Source organism: Silurus meridionalis, chromosome 8 (assembly GCF_014805685.1).
Source record: "Silurus meridionalis isolate SWU-2019-XX chromosome 8, ASM1480568v1, whole genome shotgun sequence".
In the NCBI taxonomy this organism is placed as follows: Eukaryota; Metazoa; Chordata; class Actinopteri; order Siluriformes; family Siluridae; genus Silurus; species Silurus meridionalis.
Genome location: NC_060891.1, coordinates 3,929,077 through 3,947,517, shown reverse-complemented (window position 1 = coordinate 3,947,517; position 18,441 = coordinate 3,929,077). Strand labels below are relative to the sequence as shown.

At 41.1% G+C, this 18,441-nt stretch overlaps 1 protein-coding gene across 4 annotated transcripts in view; it reads left to right on the top strand.

Annotated features, from left to right (window-relative positions):
• qkia (QKI, KH domain containing, RNA binding a) overlaps positions 1–17,954 on the top strand; it is a 64,760-nt gene extending 46,806 nt beyond the window's left edge. Inside the window, exons 5-8 of one of the 4 annotated variants that reach the window (XM_046855352.1) lie at positions 10,054–10,141; positions 12,629–13,027; positions 15,141–15,215; positions 16,946–17,954. In XM_046855352.1, the coding sequence (XP_046711308.1) occupies positions 10,054–10,141; positions 12,629–13,027; positions 15,141–15,215; positions 16,946–16,962 (579 nt within the window). In that variant the 3' untranslated portion in view covers positions 16,963–17,954. Of the gene's footprint in view, positions 1–10,053; positions 10,142–12,604; positions 13,028–15,140; positions 15,216–16,945 lie in introns of all 4 variants that reach the window. The other 3 variants (XM_046855351.1, XM_046855354.1, XM_046855353.1) reach the window with 3 other exon arrangements.
• Positions 17,955–18,441: the final 487 nt, after the last annotated feature.

Genomic DNA, 18,441 nt, shown 5'->3' with positions numbered 1-18,441 from the left:
AACAATGGAAATGAAGCCACTGTGCAAAAATGCAGTAGTCCATTTGCATTATGGGATTTTCCACAGTAATTGTGATCAGTTCAGTGGATTCAAATTTGTATTTGACTCATCTAACTTGCGTAGGACTATCCAATGGTGAATTTAGCCTGATTGCGCCGAGAAAAGGAGTTCCCAAAACATGCTGCATTAAAAATCTTTGTTTATACACTATTTCCAAAAGTATTGGGACACTTGATCTTTCCTGCTATATGTGGTTCTTTTCCAAACTGACACCACAAAGCTGAAGGCACTCAACTGTACAGGACGTCTTTAGATGCGATTTAATAAAATGTACAATTCACTTAAACTTGGAAACCCAAAACCTGTTCCAGCATGACAATGCCTCTGTGCACAAAGTGAGATCCTTGAAGATCTGGTTTACATGCTTTGGAGAGGAAGTTCTTGAGTGGCCTCCTATAGAGCTCTGATCTCACCTACATCAGTACCTGCCTTTCATAATACCTTTATGGCTGATGAACACACACATCCATAAACACACTCCAAAATCTAGTGGAACATCTTCCCAGAAGAGTGGAGGGAATTATAAGAGCAAATTAGCAGTAAATGTGGAATCAAAAATCACATACCGTACTTATGACCAGGTGACCCAATACTTTTGGAAATAGTGTATGTGAGCTATGGCTAAAAAGTTGCTTCGGTCAGGGAATTTTTACTTGTCTTACGTTTTTCTTTGCTCTTTATAACATGCCGTATTCAAGAAGTCCCAGAGTTACGATGATTCAACATGTTAGATTTTACACTGACGATCGTGATACTACTTTCTTTCGGCTTCTCCCATTAGGGGTCGCCACAGCGGATCATCCGCATGTTTGATTTGGCACATGTTTTACAATGGATGTCCTTCCTAACGCAACCCTCCCCATTTATCCGGGCTTGGGACCAGCACAAAGGCTTGTGCGACCCTAATGGCTAGGGTTGGTTTCTTGACCGGGGATCGAACCCGGGCCGCAGGTAACCTTCTGACGATCGTGATACAAAATAAAAAATATATATAAAAATAAATTTTTGTGCAGCATTTAAATTTTCGTCCAATACATGGGGACACTGCCAGGATGTACACATCTCCCACTTTGTGTGATGCCTCATTTCGGTGTTTGGTGTTTCTTGCTCCAAATACATACCGTAAATTTGAAACCTTACTGTAGTGGTAGTAAATTGCCATGTTTTGCTAAATGATGTCTTGTAATTTGTTACATTATTAACAAACTACAGTGAACTACCCCATACTGTCTTGACTTAAAATATTTTCAGGTTATATTGGGGTAACCACCTGATTTTATACCATATATTTAAACATCTGTTCAATCACAATAAGTGTACCAGGACGTTTTTATTTTTACAGTGAACCGCTCATTCACAAATCATTGTTTTCGATGAAGCTTCTATTCTAAAGTGCTACTTATCAGTAAATTATTGTGTAGTTGTTAGTTTTTTTTTATTAAATATAATTACAAGGTGTGCTGACGGCTTGGAATAAAACATCTTCCTGTTAAGGTTATGTACCCGTCTCGTTTTCCGTTTTGTATTTGTTTCACATTTGCTCCATTTTCATTCCCGGAATTTCATTCTCTTTCAAGTTAATTGCATTTTCTAAAGCGATAAACAATGAATACACCTATTTTTCTCCTCCCTTCCACTGTTTTGCATTTGCCACGCTGCCTTGAGCAGTTAAAAAAAAAAAAAAAAAAAAACGAGGGCGACGTGCAATTTATAGAGTCTGACATCTCATCATGTTTGTTTTTCCTTTTTGTTTCGGTGTAATGGTGCTCATCTTGACTGGGAAGCTGAACACTCGCTCATGATGCGTCTGTGGGATTTCAAATGTTTGCTCAGGATGGTGTATGGCTTCCATTGGTGACCGCAGGGCTTGTTGGCGTTCACTTAAACACGCGGATTGCTCACGGTGTAAACTTTTCCCAACGGATACAGAGGGATTCTCGCTTTTGTTTTATTTTTTTCCTGAGAGCAGTTTGACTACGAGAATATAGGGGAATACCGCAGGTGACCATGATTCAAGGAAGGCACTTTCTTGTAGGTAGAGCTTCCAGGCCTGCATCTACCCCAGACTTGTGTGCATGTGTCTGATCCGTTGTTTTGTTTTTTGCTCACGGGATGCTACATGTCCCTCAAGATGGTTCGAGAACATCTAAAAGCATGGAAAATGTTCAACTGGTCCTAGCCTTTAAGCAGTATTTTTGTATTCTTTTTTGTCTTGCTCAGGGGACAGGGGGTTTAACAAAACAATGGAAAGAAACTAATACAGTTTTACCAGAATTTGAGTACTTGTGCTGCAGAAACGTGCGCACTAGGGATGGGTAGCGAAAACTGGCATTTGTTTGGACCGACATATGATTGGGTCAAGACCGGACCTACCGATAAGCTTCAGGACAAACAGTACAGTTATGGATACTTGTGTACAGTCAATCAGTACTAATTGCAATGTTAAAACTTTCATTAGTGTGGACTCGCTTCACAAAACTTAGTGACACGTGTCAAATGCAGTAGTGTAATAGTGAACAATGGAGGCAACACTAGCAATATAATTAAACATTTACAAACAAAACACGGCATCTACATCGCGCAGTGCGCTGTGTTTACTCCCCTGCCTCAAGCGAACGCAACATTAATTATACAATAAAGTCTTTAGTTAGTACTAGTACTCTATAGAGACAACGCATTGGTTTTAAAATGTAAATCTGTATATGAATAACAGCATTGGAAATGCTAGGCACATTCAGCGAGGGACAGGAGTCCCGGACAGAGTCTAGCTGGTTTAGGTGCAGTAGATCAGTTAATTGCTAGAGACGCCAGAATTCTTTATTACTTTCTGTTGTGCTCCAATCAGTGCACTTGTTAGCAGGTTTTGGTCCCTGTGTGTACCTCGAACCTAAACTACAGCTGGTTTGAGGCTCGCTAACAATACAGTTCCAAACGTTATTCTCATTCTCTCTCCAAAAGTAGCATCATATGAAACATATACAGACGCTCCCCATTTGACGAACTTTTGCAGATACGAACAAACCTGTCCTCAAAATGAGATTTGTTCGGAGTCGAAAAAAAAAAAACAGAGGAGAGCGGCCACTAGCTATTTTTTTTATTTATTGATTTTTATTCTTTTTTTATTACTTAATACAAAATATTGTATACAGTATTTCGATTTGTTTTAGAATATTGTTTATTTGATAGTATTTATAGCTCTTCCATCATTAGGAGATATGCGTAGTCAATAATGAACACAATAACAATGTACTACAAATCCATGGTACGAACGGTCGTTCGAACTTAACTCGCTCGTAATGTTGGGAGCGTCTGTATTTATATACACGGCAAGATTAAATATAAAGTGTAACTCCTCTTAACTGCCACAAGAAAGGGTTTAAAGGAATGTTATTTGTGGGAATGTGTACAAATTAAGCACCGTTTTCCCAGACGAGATTCAACACAGCTGCAATCGCTCGTTCCGCTGCGCCACGAGGAGTCAACTCGCATGCGTCCCACCTCATTAGGGGCGGAGGCTCAGAACGGAAAAGTCCAGGCCGGAAAAAAAATGACCACGTTTAGATCGAAAAGTGGATGTGGAATTCTGGAGCGGAGCCGATTTAATGTTTTGCATCGTGCTGAAAACCACTTCAGAGTATTTTTCTGGGGTTGTTTTTTCTCCCCATTATTTTAAATCTGCTGGAACTACCTCTGCCACCACCTTGTGAAATTACTAAGCCTTGTCCTGCACTCCTTTTTTTAAAAAGGTGTCAGGATAAATCAAATAAAGCCAATCCATCATGGTCTGACTCTAGAGTGTAGTCCTGGCTGTAATATGTCCTGGCTCTCTAAACAGCCCCCTGCAGATGTCTTTCCGAGCGCCTCCCTTTGAACATCAACCTGATCCTTTTAGTTGGAAGAGAACAGTTGCACAGCTGAGCAGTTGGTGTTTTGTGTAGTTGTCTGGCGTCGCAAAATCGATCTCCCCCACAGGGCTTTCTTGCGTTGCACTGCCCCACCTGCCCTATTGTCGGGGTTAAGGGGTAATTATCTGCAGATCCTTGCCGCCTGCCAGAATTCTGCTCGTGTTTTGGAAAGTGCCAATAAAATCTGTTGATAGAGGTTGCTTGAAGTGGGCTTGTGTAGCATTTGGTACTAGCAGGCCCCTGGGCTTTCGTTTCAATGTGAGCTGGCAGCAGCTTGAACCTGCAGTTGCTTTAACTCGGATATCCAGTCATAATTTCAGCACTTTCTGGTTGCCACACGGAAGAATTCCCATCAAAAAGCTTTTCATTTGGGCATTTCTTGTTCTGATGCTGTTTTGAAAAGAATTGTTTTGCATTGCTTGTAGGTCCCCCCAACACCCCCTGCTGTTTGTTGCTGCTGTTCTCAGAGGTTTAGGTGACTCATGATCTGAGGAACATTGTCCTGATAAGGTTGTGGCCTTTGGACATTAGAGTCTTGCCACTGGAATCCTGGGAGAGAAGGCAAAGATTTGTTTGCTACCACGCTCGGTTTTGATGACCTCTGTAGTCAGGGATTGCGGCTGTGGCTCGCGATTTTGCAGATAATAAACGGCATCAACTCGTAACAGTTTTGTGCCTCTGACCTCCACAGCTGACACGATCAATTACAGTGTCTAATTTAACTTTAATGAGTGCCGTATCCAAGTCACCATACCGAGGCATGTGGAAGAGCTCAGCACTAAAGTCGACAGTTATTATGGTTTAATTGCTTTACTTACATGCCGTGATCAAACGCCGTGTTTAAGACGACCGAATTCTTTGCATGGAGAAAAGTGCTTCTTGTTTTCATCTTGGCAGGAAACGAGAATGATGAAGCCTTAAAATATCTGTTGCAAGTTGATTTCTCCATGACTGCTGATTCATGCTTTCTGATTTATACCAGACTTCCCTTTTGCCTCCAAAAACCCAACCAGGGAGAGTTTGAACAATGTGTTCTAAAGGCTTTTAGTTGCGCTGAGGTCATGGCATATGGTGGCTCGGGTGGCACGGATCAGCTTAAACTCCCAAATCTCTGAATCTGATGCAAATCCGGCAGTGTTTAAAGCCACAAATCATCCTTGCCAAATCCCCTTCAAGATATTCCAGGCTCGATTGGGGAGGTATTAAGGGATCACAGTGACAGAACAATAGATTGTCTTGCCGAGGAAACTAAACAGAGAGAGAGAGAAAGTGAGAGAGACTAGCAGACCGATGCCTCATGAGGGGTGTATAGTGTGTTGTGCAAGTCTAAATTGTGTATCACTTAAAATATTTTCTTTTAACAACCCGAATCCTTCCCTACTGTCCACTTGTTTTGCATTCTGCTAGGGCGTATGTCGAGTTCATGCCAACATCTGCGCTTCCGTTTAAATACCTTCCCTGAGCGCCGATGCCCTACATATTACACGCTGACAAATCCTGTTCTTTTTTATCCTTGCCTTCATTTAAATCATCCACCTTGTGCTTGTACTTTTTCCTTTTTTTCCCCTTTTTTTTTTTTTTTACACTTCATATCTGTCACATTCTGGGGTGAGGTAGGATTAGGTCGAGTTGAGCGATGTGATAAAAGCGAGTATTTGAGAGGGTTGAGAGGGCGTTCTTGTGCTTTTTCCTCGTTTTACAGCCTCCTTGTAGTGTGTAAGCAAGGTACGGGGATAGTGTTAGGTTTCCAGGTTGCATGCTATGGCGTGGTAAAGGTGGTTAATAAAGTTTGTTCATCCAGGGCACCGTTTTGGAGACCACTCCTATACAGCTTTCTAAGTGCTGTTCTTATCTGTGTAAAGCTGTTATGAGACATTGTGAAAAGTGTTATGCAAATAAAAATTTAACCGTTTAAAGGCATAGGCAAAGTAGGCGAATGCCTAGGGCACAACCAGCTGGAGGGGGCGCCAGTGAGTACCCCTTGCCCCACCGCCTCTGCCCTTACCCATTTAAAGTATTTACCTGTTTTTTAGCTAAAGTTTAATATACAGTATATGTTTACATTGGTTGCGAATTATTTGTACGGTGTTGGGGGTGGAGCATTGTTTTGGGAGGGCGGAGCCAATAGAGCGAGCAATAGGAATCTCACATCAGGTGGCCAACTTCCCCAAGGAACTTCTCCCAGGACTTTTTTCTACTTGCACAATGGATTAAAATGACTGATTGAAAGTCAAAACCAGAGACCATCTCTTTGGGTTGGGAACATTTGTGGCTGTAAAATCTCCCCTTTTCTATATATCAAAAATTATATATCCGCATGGGTGAGGTTTTAATCTGTAAAAAGCTTAGTTTTCTTTTGACAGCATTATGCTAATATGACAAAATACCACATTGTCAAAGATTTCTGGACGTTTACATATTCAGTTATTCTGTTTGAAAAACTCCTGACCCCTGTGTAGATACTCTTCCCTGTCTCCTAGCCTAGTCTGGGGAGCGTTCTGTCGGCTTTTGCACAAGCTGTATTGTGTAAAGCGTGGGTGTTGCAGAGGGTCCGACGTTTTTCTGGTCTTGCTTCACATTCGCAGTTAGAACTGAACAAACATCGTGTGATTTTTAGGTTTTTTTTTTTTGGAACATTTGTACACGCAACAGCTGTTTCCCAGACACCGCCTTTTGTTTATCCTAAAATATGGACGAAGCGAATAGAACAGGAGGACTAGGACAGTGTGGTACCAGAATGATTTTAATGTAGTAAATAGGTTTAGGACATAGTGACAAGAAAGAAAGGGAGAAAGAAAGAATAGGGACATGGGGTATATTGGTGGAGAAATTCTAAGAGCCACCAGGAAGAAGGAAAAGAGGAAGGCCAAGGAGGAGGTTTATGGATATGAAAAGGGAAGACACACAGAAGGTTGGTTTAAAAGAGGCAGATGTAGAGAACAGGGTGGTATGGAGACGGATGATTCACGGGGGCGACCCCTAACGGGAGCAGCTGTAAGAAGAAGAAAACGGTGTAACTCACATGTAGTACGTTATTTATGAAGGTCTTTTCATTGTCTATATACAGCTTTCGATGTCCCAGGCGACGAGGACCCCCCCCTCCCTTTACTCTGCTCCAGTGCCTGCACAAATAGACCACTGATTTCATTTGATTCCTCCTGATGGCAGCAGGTTTATTAAGTAGCTTGTGCCTCTCTCGAGTCTTTTTCACCCTGTTCTTTTGGCTTTCGTTGTATATAAGAGAGAAGTCTCCTCAGCTATCCTGGATTCCTGCTGCCCAGTGACACACTGCTCTCAATAAATGTCTTCACTCGGACATTCCTCTCCTGCTGTCTCTTCCTCTTTGTCACCCTGTCAATCTCTCTCTCCGTTTTTTTTTTTCCATCTGTCTTTTTTGTTCTGCTTTGCAAAAGCCTTTTTCACCCCTCTGTGGTTGGCACAATAGTTTACAAAAAAGGTATCTTCTGCAGGTCAGCGAGGTTCCTTTTTATTCAGAGTCGAGGCAAGAAACCTTGCTTACTCAGATATCATTACTGAAGTCTCGAGGTACCGCATGACTGAAAACGGATACAAAACATCAGTCTTGCGGCTTCTGTACTAATTAACCTGCTCTGGGCTTTGCTAGGTGGGGTTACCGTGGGGTTATGAAGGGGTTCCTCGTTTGCTTTGGAGAACACAGCTCGAGGGTTTGCAATCCACATACGCTGTGCTCCGAAACCGGGGTTGCCAGAATGAGATTACACACGAGTCCGGTGTTTTTAAAGAGGCGCAACCAGATACCAAAGTGGCGAGAGCAACTCGAGTAAGGAACTAGCTGCTGATATACAGCCATAACTTTTTTTTATCCTGTTGACACCATGACAAACTGTGGCACAGCACGTCCAGAACATCAGCAAGACGAAAGCTTGCCAGCCCAGGAAACGACATCGGCTTGCGACTTCTTCTGTACAAACGTTACTCATACTGTTTAGCTTTTATGCTAACACTCAATGTTCCCTGTCAAGCTGACCGTTCTAGTCAAGGTTCTGTATTTAGGGTCGAGCGTATGTTGGCAGATGCGAGACAGAGTGTGTTTCTGCGTTTATTTGGTTTGGTCTGTATGATTCATCGGCACAGGGCCTCAGTCGTCTTCACCTTTCTTTCAACTCTCATTAGCTCTTTTGAAATCCCTCTTAAAACCTTTAAGAGCTTCTCTCCTTCCATCAGAGGTCTGGTGCATGGTTGCTGTGTGCACTCTGGGCTCGATGAGTCAGGTCTGGTCACGAGTAAGCTGAGAGGGAGAGACCGCAGCCCCGGTGTTCAGCTTTCACCACTGACGTTTGGGCTTAAACCGTTTCTGGATTTGTCTTCGGCTTTACTTTGACGCACACAGTCATAAGGTGCACCTGCACAAGCTGACTCGGCGATCCAGACTGAAACGCAAGCAGACATTAAGAATTCTACACACTTGTATACAGAGAAAAAGAGCGAGAGACACACAATCACACACAGGACGATGATTATCCATATATTCTGGAATGCATGACTCAGTATTCATCAGTCGAGTGCTCGGAGCATCTTCCTGCCTGTATTAGCTTTGTACGATCATACAGGGACTTTTTGGAACTTTATCCTCCTCCACACCATCATCTTTGACTGCTTGATGAGCATCATCTCAGGCTGACATGTTTGTCAGACCGTGAATAGTCTTCAGAGTACCAAAGAAAAAAAACTAAGGGAACGCAATCTTTTCTCTTATTCAAATTTTTTTCCTTTTTTTTCCCCACACTTCTGCCATGACTACGTTCCACTCAGGTGTCTAATTAACTTTTCACATGATGGCGCTGACGCTTCAGACTCGGGTTCAGATTACGGCAGAGAGCCACACACCGCGTCTCTGAACTTTTGGCAAGGCTGCCGTTTTATTTATAGAAACATAAAACCAAATCAAGAGAAAGCGAAACGGCCGTGGAACCTACATTCGTGAAGCGAATGCACAGCGAGTCTATAAGAAAAAAAAATTCCAGAATCGGAAAAGTAAGCATCTTATTCGAAGCATCCTGCACGCCAGCTGTGGCCTACCCGCTGATCAGAATATCAGGCTTCTGGATCGTGATTTCTTTTCTTCCGTATGAATTTCCAGCATATTATGCTATAATAGGTCTTAGATCCTACTTTTTTTTTTTTTTTTCCTCTCCTGCTTAAGGAGTTTTCACATTCTTTTATGGAAGCCTTGAGCCTTGAGCTTGTGCTTTAATTCCTGCGTGATTTCTGACCCGAAGCTTCAACTCCAACAGCTGCAGTCTTATTCAGTGATGAGTTTTATTATAGATAAAAAGCACTAATTTACCTTCACATTCATGTGTGTAGGCAGGCAGACAGCAGTGTGCTGCTATACAATGCGTAACAGTAGACATTTAAAAGAACTCGCGTTCAGACGCCAGGACACGTTGCAACCAGACTTTCTGAGAAATCGGATTTTGTGGTGAAAAGTCTGGAGTGAAGACTGATAACAGTATTTATTATCTCCTGAGATTTCTATAAAGACTTAAAGAAAGGGTTAACGGATGGATAGATTCATAGATGAGTGGATTGATGGATGGATTGACTGATGGGTGGATTGATGGACTAGATGGGAGGAATGGATAAGTTGATGGATGAATTGATTGTTCAAAGAATAGATGGATAAGTTAAGATAAGCTTGTAGCTGATCACCTTCAGGATTAATTGAAAAAATGAAGTGCAGTGATCGTTTGAGTCTTTTAGCGCATTTTGTTAGTGCCATTAAAATGTGGCTTCAACCAACCGTTGGGGCGGGTGGGGGTTGTCTTTGTGTGTGTGTGTGTGTGTGTGTGTTAGGCTTGTGAGTGGTACAGCTTTTTTGTCGTGTGTTGGTTTGGAGATGGGAGGATAGCATTTCTAATTGCTTCCTTGTGAATAATTTCCTTGCTCTAATTTAGCGGTAATGAGCACAGTCGCTGCCTGCGTGTTTATTTATACAAGCTGAAATTGACAGGGCCGGCGTTTTCTCACACACACACGCACACACACAGGGGCTATGTAACAAATAATGTACTATAATGTTGTTTCTCCTCTTCTTCATCTACAGGCAGAAGGAGAAGACAACTTGAAAAAAATGCAGTTGATGGAGTTGGCCATCCTAAACGGAACCTACAGAGACACCAATATTAAAGCTCGTAAGCGCACACGCACACACACACACACACACACACACACACACACACATCACTCATTCACACACACTCACCTATACTCCTTACTCTCATCCGCATACTCACTCATTCAGCTCATTTACACACACACACACACACACCTCTCACTCACTCACATTCATCTCTCCTCCTCTTCCTCTCTCCTGTTGAAAGTTGTAAATGTAAAGTGAGCAGCTAAAATCACTCACACGCTGTATGATGTGTGTGTGTGTGTGTGTGTGCGCCTGCACCACGGATGCCCTGTAATCGTACCAAGCTCAGGAATTCATATTCTCATATTTGCACATATGGCTCCTCCTCCTCATGAATATTAATGCTGATGCTCCTTTTCAAGGGAAATGGTATCATTAATATTTATGACTAGGACACTTTTTTTTTTTTTTTTTCTTTACTGGCTGAATGTTTTTGTAATACATTTTTCTTTAATATGAGAGAGAGAGAGAGATAGAGATATAGATATAAAGATCTCGTCCACATGAAGGCGGTTTCAGTTTGGCTCTGCCATGTTGCTCGAGCTGAACAAAACACTATTTGCTTTATAATCTAGTAATTATGGTAAAAACCACTGATGGCTGAACACTAGTTTCTTACAAGCATTTATTAATAACCCTTCGTGTATTCTAATAACCTCAGAAGTGACTGTGATGAGGGTTTATAAACCATTGTAGCAACCTGTTCATAGTTATTACAGTCCAAATCCATCTTTATGGGTTCCTGATTGAAACTATCCAAAGTACACTCAAATCTTCATGTGGGAAGGGTATGAAGAAGGGTATGAGGATGGATCTTGCAGATCCGGAAAACAGGAGGAGAACTGCACGTTGGTGTAGCTCTATAAAGAATCATTTCATAATGATATTCAAACGCTGTACAGTCAGTGATATTTTGTGTTTTACTGTTCATCCCTGTCTAATCTGTCTAATTCAGGTGGCATTTCTGTAATGTTCGATAAACCCCACCTTCTGGATCAAATTCCCGTTTCACAATTATCAAACGTCCCTGTTTGATATCCAAAAAATCCATATTTTATTTATATAGCACCTGTATAAATGAAAAAATTGAGTATTCACAACTCGCAAAGTTTCCGGTAACGTTTTATGGGAACTTCATCTGGAGAATTTTGGAAATATTCCAAGTTGGAAACTTACTAGGAATTTTTGGGAATTAATTAGAAATTTGAGAAAATTGATATAAACTGTATCATATGCAAACATAAATATAAACATTTTGTTAGGTCATAAGCTCACATGCCTGCAAACGAATATCAATTTAACTAAACGACATTTGTTTTTGATTTAATTCTATCGTTTTGTAAGTTTTGAACACATTCATGTAATATTTAGTACAGTCACATAAATACTCTGCAATTTTTTTTGATGTGCGGGATTGAAGAAATTATGTTAAGTATAGTACATGTAGGGGGCGTGGCCTGAGTAGCCTTGCAGTAAGTGTGCTGTGTGCAGATCAAATTGCATTGAATCTGGTAGTTTTAACGAAGATTATCCCACAAGATTTCTTTATTCCAAATACATTTAAGTTCCCAGTTATAGGCTAACCTGCCATTTTGTAAATTTCCAGTCTATTCCTATTAATTCCCATGGAAATGTTCCAGCCTTGAAAATTCCTGCAACCCTATTCACAAAAAAATATCAGACAAGAAACACTGATTAGATGAATTGAAACGTAAAATCCTTTAGAAATTAAAAGCCGAAGAAAGAAAAAGTTGTTTTTGGTTTAAAAGTAGTCTGGCGATATTTCGGGGCCACATGCGGAATGCTTACAGAGATCATGTCAAGATGCTCACATGCTTTGTGTTTGTTTGATATTTATTTATTATGATAGTAATGATTGTAGCTAGTGATGTAGAGACACACTGACCAGATGAGACCTTTCAACTTACTTTCTGTACAATATATGAATGACTCAATTATTCTAACCAACATGGCCGCCACAACTTGTCCACACCGCTGCATGCTCGCTGCGAGAGATGCTCTGGTTTGCCACGATCATGTGACCTTTGCTTTGATTTTTGTTCTGTGCATCGAATTTGTTGTTTGTGTTTAGTTCATTTATTTGCCCTTTTATTAAGTTGCTTATGGGGCTTGTTTTTGGTTTCAGTCTCGAGTTGTTGTGTTTTTTTAGTTCACTGTTGATCATTTGCATGAACTAATGAAATTTTTTTTCCCTTCTTTCTTTTTTTTTTTTCCTTCCTCTGTTCGTTTTTCCGCTTCCACTAAAAAATTTAATCTCCAAATCTGCTTTCGCTTCTTTCTCTCTTTCTTCTTCCACCTGTCTTTTTCACGTCCACGCATCGTAAATGTGTGTCCTTAATATTTAATACAACTGTCCCGCCCTTTCATCCTCCTTTCCTCCTCCATCTCTTTCCTGTCTTCTGTCTGTTTTTCCGCTCTGTCTCTCTTTCACCAGCGAACCTTGCCTTCTCTCTTGCAGCGGCGGCCGCAGCGGCTCAGGGCCCTCGGCTGATCGCCGCCCCCGCGGGTCAGGTACTTCCTCCTGGCGCCCTGCGGCCCCCGACCCCGGGCGGGGCTCCTATCATGAACCTCATCCGTCCCGCGCAGATGCCCGCCATGCTGCCCAACGCCACCCCAACGCTGGTGCCCCCGGCGCCGGACGCGGGCATCATCTACGCCACACCCTACGACTATCCGTATGCCTTGGCGCCGACCTCCCTCCTGGAGTACCCGATCGAGCACGGAGGCGTCCTAGGTAAGCGGGCGTGGGGGCTTGGTGCTTCAGGCTTCGGCGGGCATCAGGACGGCACCGCCGCAATGTTTTACGGGGGCAGCTTTGACATGGCCATGCCAAGCGCTGCCCAGGACTTAGTTCAAGGTAAATACGTGCTAAGTAGCTGAGGCCTGGTGTTGGACAGGGGTGATGTAAGGACAGATGTGTGTGAGACAGGTGGCGAGGATGCTTCCTCATTTAAACATGACAGTTTCTCCATCCTTTTATCTCCTGGGCTTTTTTTTTTGTTTGTTTGTTACTGTCCAGGGTTCTGTAGGGCAAAACAAAGTCTGTGCAAGCTAGGACTCCCTTGTGTACACACACACACACACACACACACACACACACACACACACACACACCCTGTCAACATTCAGAGTGATAGGGACATGCTTGCTTGCACACCTTTCTCTCTGCCTCTCTCTCTCTCTCTTACTTTATCCCCCCCTCTCTCACTTCATCTCTCTCTCTCTTTCCTTCTATCCTGTGGTATGTCAGGCAGTCTGCATGGTTGCTTGTAAGTCCTGCAGTGAGTGGTCAACACCCACCAACACACACACACACACACACACACACACACACACACACACACACACACACCTTTATCCTCCTCCGTCTTTATCATCTTATCTTGAGCCCTCTAGTCTCTGCACTCCTCTTCGTTCCAGATTGAAAGTTCTTTTCTATAAACAATGAGGGAATTACAGAGATGAATCCCTACACAAGATAGTCTACAGATCCTTCAGTGGAGCAGGAGGAGGATTAGAGTTCTCTCATTTCCCGAACCAGATACTGATTCAGAACCTTTCATTTATTTCCCTCTGTTTCTCCTGCTTCATTTTTCTAACTTTATCCTCTCTTTCTCTTCATACGTCTCCATCTCTGTGTATCACTCTCTTTCTCTCCCTACATCTGTTTTATTCTTCCACAAGATTTCCCCTTTTCTCTCTCATTCTGTCCCCCCTTTCAGTCTTTCTTTCTTTCACTGCCTCTGTCTCTCTACATCGGTCTCTTCTGTCTTTCTTTTAGTCTCCTTCCTTCCCTCTCCTTCAGTTTTCTCTACTCTGACACCCCCCACCCCTCCTCTTGCTGTCTTTCTTTTTTTACCCCGGCCAAAAATTAAAGACCACGACTAGAAAACAGACACTTTATTCTCTCTGACCTCGGAGGACATCGACCTCATTAGTAGTGTTTACGACTCAGTTCCTAATGGACGTGTTTTTTTTTTTTTTTTGTTTGGGTTTTTTTCCCCTTGCCCACCTGTCTCAAAATGACTGTGAAATCCCCGGGTGTTTTATGCTGCATTTAGATTCTGAAGAATATAAAATGTAATGAGCATGCATTAGGAGTACACTTTGCATTCCTAGTCATGGTTTTCTTCATAGACATAGTGTGAACTTTTATTTATATATATTTATAAGTGTACACTATATGGACAAAAGTATTGGGACACCTGATCATGTTCATTATCAAAAATTCAAGTATTTGATTTAACATATGTGTTTAAACATGGATAAGGCATAAACATTATGGTTTTATACATTTATCCAACTGTAGCTTCTGTAGTTAAATGTGCTGAAGAAGTTGATGCTGTTAATGTTTAATGGGTCAGGATTGTTTTGGCTGCAAAAGGGGGACCAACACAATATTAGGCAGGCGGTCATACGTGCCTCATCGGTGTATATACCGAATTCAGTAAACTCGCAGTAAATGTAACTCTAGTGTGGCAGCGCCCCCGTGCACAAAGCCAGCTTCATAAAGATATGGTGAGCATGGGTTCCAGAGGAAGATCTCCTGCTAAACAGCTCCAATATCAACCCTTTTGAACATGTTGATTGTGAACACTGCACCCCCAGGCCTCCTTATCTCCCCTAAATCAGTACCTGACTTGAATCTTACACAAATCTCCACAAAATCTAGTGGAACATCTTCCCAGAAGAGCGGAGGTTATTATAAGAACGGACAGGGCTAAATGTGAAAAAGGTGTCCACAAACTTTTGTCCAAAAGTGAACATATTTGTGAATGTGTGAACGTTTGAATGCATTTTAAAAAGTCTGTGAAGCCAGACCGAGCACCTCGAGCGCAACCTCAGGTCAAGATTTACAATTTATTCCTTAAACAATGAAATAAATCGATCTCCGAGGTGAAGCTCGATGGGTTCCGTCTGGCTGTTGGGCTTCTGAATGTGTCTAACCTTATGGACCTGTTACGATCTAGGTGCAATGGCTACTAAAGTGCGGAGACATGACTCACGGGTCCATCCTTACCAAAGGATAGTGACCGCAGACAGAGGTTAGTTAGAGAACACACTTCCTATATGTCTCTTTCTTTATTATTATTTTATAAATGCGGGAAAAAAAAACTGACAATCTGAAATATTGCTCCTGGTGTCATTTTTTTTTTTTTTTTATGGTTAGATAGTTTTTTTTGTTTTTGTTTTTTCCCCCTCATACAGATGTTTGAGATGTTTTGTTGATTTTACAGATGTACAGATTTATATATCAACCAGGAAACATTCCTTCTTTATGTTCACAAAAAAAAATAGGATGTAATACTTTACTTATTTATTATTTATTTATAATACTTGAATGTGGAGACACGTTTCATTCTGGTTACCTCGTCTGCAGACCTGCCAGCAGTTTCGTATTTTCACGTCGGATTACGCTGCTATCGTTATCACAAATTCCGGCGAAAGAAAATCGGAAATTTGGGGGGGGTTTAACAGCTTTAATCTTTTATTCTCACAACTTGTTCAAAATATTTCGAATTTATTCTCGTATTGCTTTGATAACTCGTGATCTTAGATTTTTGTTTCTTTTAACTTGGCACTCAAACGCCGTCGTAGAAATGATTGGCGGTTTAATGGGCGCCCCGCCCATTCCCCTTGTCTCACAGTAGTAATATCAAGTCAACATCATGAATACATTTCTATGTACATACACAAGATCTGTTGGAAAAATTGCACATTTTACTGTAAGCGCCAACCCAATTTGCCTCACAATTGTGATCCCTCTCATCTCGTCTACGCATATATGCACACTACACATACACAAACCAAGAAGACACGTGTCCATACCCGAGATTGACAGTTGTCAGTGCTTCAAATAGTTTACTGTAAGCCCCGCCTACTTTCCCTCTTTCACAATGCATTCTTGAGCTTGTGAATGCAGAAGAGGGCCGAAAGCGAACGTTTTTTCGGGGTGTCTCGCAGGAAGTACGGGTTGGCGTCCCTGGTGGGACGAAGTAGATTTAGTCAGTTGGCTGCAAATTGGGAAGACGGGGGAAAAAACACGTATAGAAAAGTATATTTCACAGGTTTATTATAGGCATTTATCAGCTATGTGTTCTTTCTCCTTACTGTTGGCAGGTCTGCATTTTATTTATTTTGTTTATTATATATTTTTTACGTACAAAGGTGCTGTTTGTGTGTGTATGTACACACATTGATATATTTTCTAGGAAATGTATTCACTCCTGTACATAATTACAGAAAAAAATAAAAAGGGACTCTCTCTTTTTTTTAAAAGCAAAATTTAGTCTTAGTGTTTATTTCTTATCCAGCGTTAGTCCGGATGCCTTTTAGCCCCTCCCCCTTTACCACTAATCGCTGTCTGTAACCCGCATTCCAACGCAGAAAAGACACTAAAACATTACTAGCTTTTTTTTTTCCCCCCGTGTCTGTTTGACATTCCTCGGCTTTTGTTTGTTGGTACACGGGGCGACGTAGCGCTGTAACGTTAATAACATCATAATTATAACACTGAGGTTAAAGGGATGGCGGGGCTGTGTGTGTTTGTCCGTTTATTTTCCTGATCATGATGCTCTTTATCATGATTATAACCAGATTTAGCTTGTTGTTTGTCTCTTGGCTATGGGGTGAAGGTGGGATTTTTTTTTTTTGGACAGATAATTGCATTCATTTTAGTGTTAAAATGATGTCATTTCAGTCTTTTCTTGCTGACACTAATATCCTTCTCTATCTTTTTTTTTTTTTTTTTTTTTTTTTGTTCCTAACCACCTAGCCGCCACCGGCAACTAACAAATGACCTCTGACCTCTGAACTCTTCACCCAATGATGAGCCGCCCCAAGCCTGCCTGCTGATCAGATTAACTGGTAATTGCCTTTTGCTAGCCTGTTGGACGCTGAGAAAAAAAAATACAAAATGAGTGGCACCTGTGACCCTAACACACAAACCAACACAAACCACAACGAGATCAGATGCCTACAAACCCACAAGTTGTGTGATGATTTTTTTTTTTTTTTACCAACTGTAACTACCTTTTTTTTTTTTTTACTGTTGTTTCTTTTTTTTTATTATTCTTTCTTTCTTTCTTTCTTCCCCCCCAAAACTTAATAGCTGGGTGATGTTCTTGGTAGCAAAAACAAAAATCTGCACTGAGTTAATAAGCAATAAAAAAAACCCAGACTTGTGTTAATTTAACCTGCACATCCCCACTAAGTTCTAATATCTGAGAAAAAAAATATAAAAAAATTCAGTAAAAAATTACAAATTAAAGAAATTTTTGGGGGAAAAAATGGAAGGAAAGAAAGAAACCCACTCACACAAACTTGTTCTGTCATTGTCATGTGTAGCAATGTTTTTTTTTTTTTTTCCCTTTTCTTTCATACATCTATGAATTTTTCACAATGCTGACTCATTCTGGGTGCGCCTATGTAGCTGACGCTAAAGCGACTGCATGGCTAAAATGACCGACTGCTTGGGAAAGAAACTACCTTTTCTTTTATTGTTTTTCTTTTCATTTTTTTTTTAATTATAGGAAAATCATACCTGCATTTTGGGTGCCATCTCAGGCGTGTGTGTGTGTGTGTGTGTGTGTGTGTGTGTGTGTGTGTGTGTGTGTGTGTGTGTGTGTGTGTGGGGCAGGATAGGGTTAAGAAGAGTATTTCAGAGTATTCTCAGTAAATCTAGGATGTTTATGGCTGCAGAGATTTGGGCAGGAGGAGTTAGTTTACTCACCTATGCCACCCCAAACACCCCTCAGCCTCAAAAATACAGTGCCTGAAGTTTATAGAGTTTTTTTTCTTTCTTTCGAATGAGCTGTGAGACAAAAGACAAAAAAAAAAAATTAAGTATTACGTGTGTGTATTTAGCCAAAGGGTTACAATTTGATCTTTTTTTTTTTTTTCCGCTATATAATAATGTATGTAAGCGCAGAAGGATCCTTCTTTTAGTATAAAGGTGTGTGTGATGTGATGTGTACGTTTGACATACGGTCAAATAGCATGAACATTTTCTACAATAATCCACTCGGCCACTGTGCTTCAGTCTCGTTTAGGTTGAATTTAAAAAAAATATTTCAGAAACACTACGAATCATGGACGGATTAGACAGGAAGTGAAGAAAACAGGAGTTCTGTACATACCTTTGTTTTTTTTTTTTTTCCCCCCTTTCTTTTATATATATATATATATATATATATATATATATATATATATATATATATATATATATATATACACACACACACACACACATACATACATACATACATATAT